At 39.0% G+C, this 10,790-nt stretch overlaps 1 protein-coding gene and 1 non-coding gene across 5 annotated transcripts in view; both read left to right on the top strand.

Moving 5' to 3' along the window:
- dennd2b (DENN domain containing 2B) overlaps positions 1–10,075 on the top strand; it is a 48,299-nt gene extending 38,224 nt beyond the window's left edge. For all 4 annotated transcript variants that reach the window (XM_044350146.1, XM_044350138.1, XM_044350129.1 and 1 more), the window contains 6 exons: positions 4,236–4,413; positions 5,385–5,426; positions 5,729–5,840; positions 7,758–7,997; positions 8,278–8,364; positions 8,886–10,075. In XM_044350146.1, coding sequence (XP_044206081.1) covers positions 4,236–4,413; positions 5,385–5,426; positions 5,729–5,840; positions 7,758–7,997; positions 8,278–8,364; positions 8,886–8,920 — 694 coding nt within the window. In that variant the 3' untranslated portion in view covers positions 8,921–10,075. The remainder of the gene's footprint in view (positions 1–4,235; positions 4,414–5,384; positions 5,427–5,728; positions 5,841–7,757; positions 7,998–8,277; positions 8,365–8,885) is intronic.
- On the top strand, positions 6,487–6,558 carry trnae-uuc. The gene has a single exon. It is a non-coding gene; the product is annotated as a tRNA-Glu (tRNA).
- Positions 10,076–10,790: the final 715 nt, after the last annotated feature.

Below are 10,790 nucleotides of genomic sequence, written 5' to 3' on the forward strand. Positions count from 1 at the left end.
CCATGTTGAATTAATCATGCTCACTTTTCTGTGGTACAGGCGGCTGCTTGGGTTTCTGCATAGACCCTCTCTGGTTTCTCCTTAATGCTGTTCATTTTGTTCATCTCCATCTCTGCCAAAAGCAAACTCAAAACTGATTATTGAGGAGTGCCCTGGTAGCCGAATGCCACAGCACATGCCACATAACCGCAACGTCCCTGGATTGACTCTGGCTTGTAGACTCTCGCTGCATGTCATATCCCTCTCACTCTCCTTGTTTCCTGTCTGCTTCTCCACTATCAGCTCTCCATTAAAAAAGGCAAAAAATGCCCAAAAACATATCTTAAAAAAAACAACTGGATAGTAAAAAGTTTGTTTTGCTTTTGTTATAATCTACTGTTCTGAAAGTGAGTTCGAGGCATATAGAGCACCAACATGTTTAAACCTCAGACAGGTAGAGTTATCGTCACTGCTGCTGGCGTTTTTCTAATCAAGTTCATTTCATTTAGTCCTCCATTATTCTCAAACACTTTTTCTAACATGCTCTGCAGTGCTGGCAAAAGGCCAAAACCACTTTTAACAACTTAACTGGTTTCCCATGTGGTATTTAACTCGAGAGGTAGAGTGAAATCCACACACTGTAAACATGTGAAATGTTTCTGTTTTTCAAAGAGAAGAGGAGGTACCCGGCCATTACCAGAGCCTGAACAGCTGATTTTTACATCAGTGTCGCTTTCGTGAATGTTTACATCCCTGTGTAGACGCTCACATACACATGTGGACGCTCGTATACACAAACACCTGCACACATTCATCTGCTCTCTAGACAGCCTTGATCAAACTCAGACATTATTGTAGTTTTAATAAGAACATGTATAGGGTTTCCCATCGGGAAGACATTTTTCATTGTAAAATGGCTTCTGCTGCCGTCTGTGGAGAGAGGGAGCCGAGACAGAGAGCTGGAGGTGGAGAGCCTTATAGACAGGAAGAGAGGGAAAACCATTTGGGGACTAAGGGAGCGGAGAACATTCTGCAAGAGGATAAAAATACACCCTGCACAGCTTGTCATAGAAATCCTATAGGTCTATATGTACTCTACTGCCTCTTTATATGATTTCTAGGTGTTATTTTGACCTTGGGAAGCGCTTTAACATTGAAGAATGGTTTTGCAGAGCTTTGCAGCACAGCTGGTGTCTGACAGCTGTGGATCAGTTTGCTCTCAGCCTAGTCCTCTTTGTCCTGTGGAATCAAGACTTTTCAGAGCCAAGACTGGTAGACACAGTGCGGTGCTTTAGTAGAGCTGTGAAGCATGTGGTGGCACAGGCTTTTGTCTCCCTCCCTCTCTTTCTCGGACACTGAAATTTTCCCTCCTCCTCTGGGTTTCACTGACTAAGCCTCTCGATCCCATGTTTCCTGGAGTATCTGCCAGTTTAGCCTCACACACACTGAACCAGGCCTGGCAGACCTACGAGAGCTAATATGCCAGGATTAGCTCCCAAACCTCAACACATAACAGCTCTGCACAGACCTCACCTCTGAAGACCTGCTTCTTTTCTATTTTCCCAGGATATGCTGGCATAATAACTTTTATATGTATTTCTGTAATTAAATTTAGTTCTTGTACTATAATCTTAGAATATTTATGCTTGTGTGATGTTTTGTAGAATTGTGGGGTTACATTTCTGTTTCATTAAAGTTGCTCTGATCAATATTTCTATATTAACAACAGTTCAAATGACCATGTGTGATGTGAAAGGTGTGGCTTTTAGTAACCAACTAGAGTTAACAGCCAACTCTGCAGTTCCCCATCAGTTTTAGCATCTTTCAGCTAATTGTTTTGGTTTTACGGCCCATGACTTTACTGGGGTTTTTTTCACTCTCACTGCTCTCATGAGCTTCTTGTTTCCAGCAACAACAGGCAGCTGTTTTCAGTAAAAAAGGCTCAGATAAATCCACTGTATGCTTCATGCCTAGCACTAAATGGCAGACAGGAAGAGTTAGCAACTAGCTGGCGAACATAGAGGAACGTTTAGTGGCTGAAAGCCAGATATTTCCCTCAGGAGTTGGTGGAGACCAAATGAGAGCTAAAAGGAGAGTGAATATTGAAATTATATTCGTCACATAGCCCAAAATACAAATCAGTGCTAATTTGGCTCCATATCTGCTTAATATATAAAAGGGCAACTTTTTGCTCACACTACAAATTAGTCCTCTTTTAGCTATGCTTTGTTAGAAACTAGCGAATGTAGCCTAAAAGGTTTTGAGTTAATTTGTCCTTCTCTTGTATGTTTTAAAGAGGGACAAAATAAAAAAAACATTAGTAGTATGTACATATATACACAATATACACATCATATACATATCACAAAATAACAAAGAAGTGTCAAATGCTGAAGTAAAAGGGGACATTGCCCACAAACTCTCCTTTACCCACTCCGCCTTAATTCAGGATGTTTAATTTCCTGTTACTTGTATGTTATCCTCACCTTTTAGAAGTCATTTCTCTTTGTATGGCTTTTATTATGACCCATGTGTGATGTTGGAGTCTGGATATAACACGAATGTCCCTCACTTTTTCCAGAGTTGAGTGGCAACCTCTGGTAGTGCAGAGTGTTTTCACTGCAAGTTCATCTCCTCCCAGGAGTGTGTGGTTGAGGAATGAGTGTAATTGATCCTTTTGGTATCAGTGTTGTGTCGGACCGCGTGTAGCCTGTGGCGAAGGTTTTCAGAGATCTGTGCCCCATCACTCCCTGTTGGAACTCGTCAAACCCAGGAGACGGGATCTGTTAGGAATTATAAAACCCTCCTCAGGCAAATGGAAATTAGACCGGCCAAAGCAAAGCTGCAAGTGCTTGATGTTATGAGTGAACTGGAAGAGGCCTAAAAAGACTGAACGCTGTGGTTATTATAGCCTTTGGGTTTTCACTGGTGTAATTCTATTTTACCCTGTCAAGAAAACACATTTTAATCTTGGCAATTTGACTCATGGGAAGTTAAGATGAAAAGGCCTGTGGCAAACATATAGCCTGGGTTTGTCGTTTATCTCAACACATTGATTATGGATTAAAATACTCTCTGTTCTCTGTATGGTCTTCAAAGGTTTCTCCGTCTGAAGCTGAAACTCAGTGTAAATGAGGTCACATAAAAGGGAGTAACTTGTGTTTACTTGGATGTTCTGTCTGCTGTTGATGACAGCAACCACAGAAAACATTCCTCATTAAAAGTGTATATATCTCAAGTGGGGTGCGTTTGCATACCATGTTTGATCCCTGGTCTTGTTCTTGATCCATACTGATTTAGTGCTCCACTGTGTGTGTGTGTGTGTTTGTGTGTGTGTGTGTGTGTGATTGGACCCACAGTTTATTTTCACTCTCTTTGTGTACATGGACTGGACAGTATGTAGAGGACAGAGGGGAGGAGGGTCAGCCACTGTCAACAAGCGACGGATCGTGAGAAAGACAGGCTGCTATTTGTGATCTTGATGTTATACCACAGCTGTCAAAGTTAAACCGAATTGGTGCTTGTTAGTATTGCGTCAACAAGCCTCCAGTTTAACTACAGCAACATGTCAGAGTCACGCCACCCCTGCAGATAGAGTAGAGTAATGTCATAATAATGCAATTCATGGGAATCACTCACATCTATGTGGTTTGTATTAAATGGATTCACACTCCGGGAGAAGTTGAAGTGCACCCAGATTAAGCTTTGAATCATTAAGAGAACTTGTCCAGAAGCTGTTGTATTGTTGAGTCCTTCAGAAAAAATCTTTTTGTCAAAGTGTAAGAACTGTCTGTTTGCTCCTGCTGTTATTCAGATGGGCTGCAGGAAGAGCAAAGTGTCAAAGCCAGAGTACATAGTTGTGCTGATATGCCTCATATAAAAGTAACCGTTTCAAGGAAAAGAGGATCAAGTAGTCAATTTAACTTTGGGAAAGAACTTAGAGATGGAAATAGACTGTTTAGGCACTTATGGTACACTATGTCCCCCAGTCAATGATTTAATGATGGTGATTTAAACATTTTGAAGCAGCGATATTCTTTTTTTTCACTTTATAAAAGTTCCTGATTGCAGAAGGCTCTGTTTTAGGAAAAAGTTTAGGAAAACTCACCACTCCCCTTTCAGCCTGGGAAAAAAAAGGTTTTCATTATCTCATGAAACATCTGCCCTGCTTTTAGTTGAATCTGGTGTGGCCCCTGCAGGGCGGTGTTGTGTGAGTGTGAAGGTTATTGATGTTGTGTGCCCTCTTTTTTTATCAGTACCCTGTCCAGCTGCATGCTTGCAGTGGTGGCGCTGCTCTACCCCTTCTCCTGGCAACACACCTTCATCCCTGTGCTGCCGGGGTCCATGTTGGATATTGTCTGCTGTCCCACTCCCTTCCTGGTGGGGCTGCTGTCCAGCTCATTGCCTAAACTTAAAGAGCTGCCTGTAGAAGAGGTAAGTTCACTCTCTCTGGATTCTCTCTGACCATCTGGTTGCAGTTTCTTTCCCAAACGCTGTTGTCTGTTAGATTATATGGATATCGGTGATTGTTCAGTCTGTTTCTTTTTGTTCTCTTTCTAATTGAAGCTTGTTTTTTTGGAATAGTGAACATTTCTGTCTTGGCTGATAAACTAAAGCAATACAGATTCAGAGTAATTCCATTATAAGTTTGGCTGGCTGCTGCTGTATCTGTTCAACCTCCTCTGCCTCTGGTCTTATTATATTAGGGAACCAGCCAGGTGACTTCCAACCATAGGGAAGGATTCAAAACTGAGGCCACAACTTTAGTTGGTAACATTCAGACCATGTGCGCACTGCTTTTACGCAGATCACAAATGACTGTCCCTCGCAAATTGTAGATGCATTTAGTTTAGATTTAGATAAGTGAAATTTAATGAGCAGAAATGATCTCATGTTGCAAATTTGGTGAACAGCTTCACATTTCAAAATATTGTATAGTTCAGGTTAACTTATAAGATGTGACTTTTTGCTTCTTATTGATTTCCTTTTTAGTAAAAGCGTTGAGTGTTTTAAATAAATGGCTTTCAAAGTGTTTCTTGTTACCTGCAAAGATCTATAAACTTCAAGTCCTACCTTTTTTGAACTTTGACTTTAGTTCAGACAAGCCTGTGAAGTGTTGCTGACCCTGAAATAAACCCTGCATATATTACATTCATACTGTACATGTCTGTGTAAGCATTTCACACAGATACACAGCAAGTCACCTCAAGTAGTTCTGATGAGGTCAGCTGGTAAAGAGCCAGTAAATAGCAGCTGAAGATCTCACAAATAATTTTGGCAGAGGAATTTGACAGGCCTAGTGAGTCATGCTACTCAATTAGTACATATAAAACACAGAAAAATGAGGAGATGCTGGTTTTTATTACATCTGAAACATGACACACTTATCTTCTTCTTCTTCTCAGGCTTTAATGGTCGACCTGGGAACTGACCGCTTCATCCGACAGGTTTGTCTGTTAACTTGTGAAGCAAAAGATAAAGGTTAAGTCAAAGTCAAATAATTTTATTTGTATAGCCAAATATCACAAATTACAAATTTGCCTCAGGAGGCTTTACAGTCTGTACAGCAACACAAGATCATCTATTTTTAGACATTTGATTCTGATAAGAAAAAACTCCCCCCTAAAAAACCCTTTAACAGGGAAAAAAAGTAAGAAAGATGATAAAACATGCAGTTCTCTGCCTTTGAAATTAATTATCCAAACGTTGTTTATCACTGGTGACTGCAGTGTTTTCTGTTGTTTTATAGATGGACGACGAAGCCTCGCTGTTGCCGCGGAAACTTCAGGCAGCCCTTGAGCAAGCGCTGGAGCAGAGGAATGACATCATCAATCAGGACTCTGATAGCGAGTCAGACGAAGGTGAATAAGTGACAAATCATCTCACTCTATCAAGACAGATGTTCTCCTTGTTAATTTAAACAGTTTCTGTAGCAGAACATGTTCAGTCAGTCCGTGTGAAACTCACTACTTACATCATGTTGTCGTCTACGAGACTCGTCATCACTGTGAGTCACTATTGCTCACCTGGGAAGTGAAATAATATGTTTTTTTCTGCTGATGAGAGGTATGTGTTGAGCTGAACGGTAGTAAATTATACGTATTTTTCATGTGATCCACAAGGTTTTCATTATTCTAAATAATTTGGTCATATAACAACCCTGTAACAACCATATGTGCAATTATGAGAAGAAAAAAACAGTCAAAGATGCAATTTTAAAGTATTTTTCTTTTCAAAATATTTTTTTTAAGATTTCAAACACAAGGACAGTACCAGAGACGCAGCAAACTTTTTCGCATCATTTTTATATATTTTCAATTTTGATTAATTCTTTTTTTATACGCATGTGGAATTATATAAGTTATTTAAATCAGTATTTCCATATGCCTCAGGCTCAGTTTTCTTTCAGTTCATATTCAGTTGCTAAGATTAAAATATTGCTGTGAATGTTGTCATGTTTTGCAAGTTGCAGCTGTAACCTGATACCTGTACCCACACACATGTACCTCCCATATGGTCTAGCGGTTAGGATTCCTGGTTTTCACCCAGGCGGCCCGGGTTCGACTCCCGGTATGGGAACTTGAATTTTGTCAATTCCTCCCAGGGGATCAATAATATCTTTATTTTGTAAAGCAGCTTTTAAAACAACAGTAACAAAATACTTCATAGAGCAAAAATGAAGTCAAGAATATGGAGATGAGATGCAAGATGCTAGATGTTACTTTTTGAATGACGTGCACGCTTTCATGTATTTACACTCACCAGGAAGAGAGCCCAGACGTGGCAGAGACTTTCTGTCTTTCTGCTTTCCACGTCTCTTCCAACATAAAACTTTTACCCAACAGTGAACACTGTTGTTAAATCTGCTGCCTGTCAATCACATCGTGTTCAAGCTGAAGCAAGACACTTGCGCAACCTATAGTTTAGCTAAAAGTTTAAGCTTGACTTTACACTATTACTACCACACACAACAATTAAGTACCTCATAATATTTACAGTGTACATTTTCCAATATTTACTTTCAACAATAGACAACTATTAGAAGAAAATAGTAATGAGTTAGCATAGTAAAGTTAAGTAGCCAGGGAATGCAGTAAAAACCCCAGTATAGCTGGAATTGTCCTTTAATGACTCTTGACAAGGCCCCAGAGATGCAGTTCGGGTTCCTCGGTTCTTGTGGATTTCAGCTATTTCTGTAATATTCACAGAGTTTCTTGGCAAGTAGCTTTAGACAGATTTCTCTTTTGTTCCTTCAGCTTCAACTCATACTTTAAGAAAGTCTTTGTCAGAAACCTCAGAGTTGTAATTCACTGTCTTTTGTGCAGTCATGAAGGTCTGGGCCTGTGCCTCTATAAGCATGCTGAGAGATTTAAATAACTTCAGGGTAACAACCATTTATCATCAACAATACTTTGACCATCACCAATGTAAAAGAAATAGTTGTAATAAAGAGGCAAATGCATCATCATCATTATTATTATTATTTTTATGTCTTTTTTGTTGCTTAATTGGATTCAGGCTGTAGAATCATGAGATATGTCTCTGAGTCTCCACACAGTTAACAAGAGTACGATAGTTTTTATTGTTTGTGTGGCTGTTAGTGTTGAGCCAAACCATGTTTCTATTTTAATCTAACTCTGACTGCTCTGAGGCCACTTAAAGACTCGTCTGACAATTTCTTTGAAACATGTAAACATGCCAACCACTATGAAATGTCTGTAGTGAATACCAATATACTTGTAATAATGTGAATACTCTCCTTTTCCTTGTGTCTGCAGAGTACAACTCCTTAAACAGTCTGGTGTCAGAGGCTTTCATCCGCTTCTTCCTTGAGACCATCGGCCATTACTCCCTGTTTATCACTCAGAACGAGCGTGGAGAACGCGTATTCCAAAGAGAGGCCTTCCGCAAGTCTGTGGCGTCCAAGAGTATCCGTCGCTTCTTGGGCGTCTTCATGGAGTCTCAGATGTTTGCAGGGTTCATTCAGGATCGGGAGCTGAGGAAGACCCGTGCTAAAGGTAGACTGTCCTTCTCAGAGTGTCACTTATTTCTTACTTAAAAGTTTTACTGTAAGGCAAAGGCTGAACTGCTCTCTATGGATTTCCACCCCTGCTCTAACAGAAGATACCGCTCTAACACTGACCTCTAGTGGCTCCCTTGCAGATAAGAGTAATTGTCCTGTTTGTATGTTTGTATAAAGACTAATGTGTCTTTGGAAATGTTTGGAAGTAACAAGAAGGAAACATTCCCTTTTCATATATATATATATTTAAATGTCTTGTATTGTTCTGTTGACAGGTCTGTTTGAGCAGAGGGTGGATCAGTATCTGGAGGAGCTGCCAGACACAGAACAGAGTGGAGTCAACAAGTTCCTCAAAGGTTTAGGTGAGTTCTGCAGGAGACATAAAGGACTGGGCTCAGACAGGAAATTAAAATGAGGCTGCAAACAACCTAAAAGAGAAATTCAAATATTTTTTTTTATTTTATTTTGTCTAACATTCTTACACTACAAGATTAGATTACTGATGACACTTTGTTATTACTGTTATCTTACCAACTACACCAACTTTCACCTCTTTTCATGATCACTATTTGTTGTTGCTACTAGTTTGCTAAGGAAGCAGACAGTCCAGATCTTAAGTCATAAGTATCTCACAGGGAAGAAAACATCCACATTCATGATACGGTGTAAGATTTTATCACGTTGGCAGATATTCAGATTTCTCCACAGACTACCGAGGGACAATTTGGGGTAATTCGGCCCAAACTTCCTGTAATCTCAGTCTGGCTTTATCACCATTTACTGTATAATAACTAGACTTAAGAACATTTACATCACTGTGATTATGCACCTCATGTGTTATGCATTATACATGATTTAATGGATTTGTTTTCACTGTTTTTAGGAAGTAAAATGAAGTTTCTCCACAAAAAGAACTGAGGGGAAACTGTTTTCAGTTGTATACCAACAACAAACTGAAGACCTGATGTCCCAAATCTCTGCATCATGATGATTCTCACTCTGTTTTTTGTGTAAACTTGTACATATTTCACTGCAAGCTGGCTGCGATACTCTTCAGTGTATGTTTATAGTCCCTCATGAGATAGTGATAGCAGGGCGGTACACACCAGGTGAGCCGTAGAGTAACCACTGATGTCCAGGTGTGCTTGTAAAGAGTGTTATCAGAATGTGTGAGCGTATGTGACTTGATATGGGCATAGATGTACAGTTTCTATGTTTTCATTTTGCATTATTTCACCACAGTGTTGTCCTCTGTTTAAGGAGCGTAGAACCTATTCGAAACTGTACATGCATTAAGACAATGAAGAAGATGATTGTAACTGTTCATAAAGTCTTTTGCAATCTTTTATTAAAAAAAACAATAATTCAAATGCAGCAAATGGCTTAGTGTGCTACTGAGTTTACTAATAATATACATGTTACATATTTATGTTGGTAAATGTTGTTTAATGGTGAATCTGAGATCCAGACTTGCTGCCATCCTGAAGTTGCTCTTATTTTTCATACATCAAGACTTCAGAAAGAAGCAGAAAGTTACTTTTCCTGTCATATGAACCAATTATCAATAACAACAATCTGGCTTTTATAACTTTCTTCATATTGTTTCCCAAAAACAAGTCCCAAATCATGTAGATATCACTTTGGGAAAGAGAAATGTGCAATTCATGTTTTGCCACATGATATAAAATCACCTCATTTTACATGTGACAACTCAATGACAGCTTCCCCCTAAGCTATGCATTAGGAGAAGCTGGTAAGATCCCTAAAGGCACAGTTAGTCTAGCACCAGCTACCACATGCTGCTGCTAACCTAATTATGTCTGTGCACATCACTCTGGTGGCTGTCACTGCCATGCTGTTATTAGCTCTACTAACTGAGAGGCTCACTGTTGATTTCAGCCGCCATATTACTTTTCCTCTGCTTGTGCCCTTTATGGCAATTAAGGTTGACATTTGATGTCAAGTAAGTGTGTTCTGTGTTTAAGATAAACCTGCACACCAAACTTATCTTACAGGACCTATAGTCTGTGATGGAATATAGGAAAGTATATTAAACAATTATGTAAAATTTCATGGTACAGTAGAAGCACTTTATTTCCATTTTGTGAAACTTTATACTTTCACCTCAACAGCTACATTTCAAAAGAAGATATTTTACTTTCTGTCCACTGTGTTTATTTGATGGCTATTGCTTTACATATTAAGAATTTACATATCTACACAGCAGTAAAGGACATGTGGTAGTGATACTGGACCACCTGCTACATTAAAAGACCTTTTGCAAGTTAATGCATCAATAATTTAACACCATGAAGGGGACGGTTCAGAGTGACTACTTTAACTTCAGTGTATTTACTGTCACTGCTTTTATCTGTGTAATAAAATGATTGAATGCTGCTCTTTTTATCAAAAAAAGAAAAAAAAAAGTTACATGTGGTAACTTGACTCAAGAAAATGGTAAACCTTCTCCTCCTGACTGTCATTTATTTTTTTTAATTGTTTTGAAATTTCCTGTAATTTGATGCCAATAGGAAATTTCTAGACTTTTTGTTTTCTGTGATGATTGTTTCAGTCCATGTCTTGGTATAAAATATGACAGTAGATGTGAATCATTCACATATATTTAGTCTTTAATAATGTGTCAGCAGTAGGTAATGCACCTGTCTGATGTGATTTCTTACCTGCAGGAGCAGGTGGAAGGTTACCAAGTACATTTACTGTACTTAAGTACAATTTTGAGCTACTTGTACTATATTATTTAACATTATTCCATTATTCCATACTTCAC

This window comes from Thunnus albacares, chromosome 1 (genome assembly GCF_914725855.1).
Source record: "Thunnus albacares chromosome 1, fThuAlb1.1, whole genome shotgun sequence".
NCBI classification, from domain to species: Eukaryota; Metazoa; Chordata; class Actinopteri; order Scombriformes; family Scombridae; genus Thunnus; species Thunnus albacares.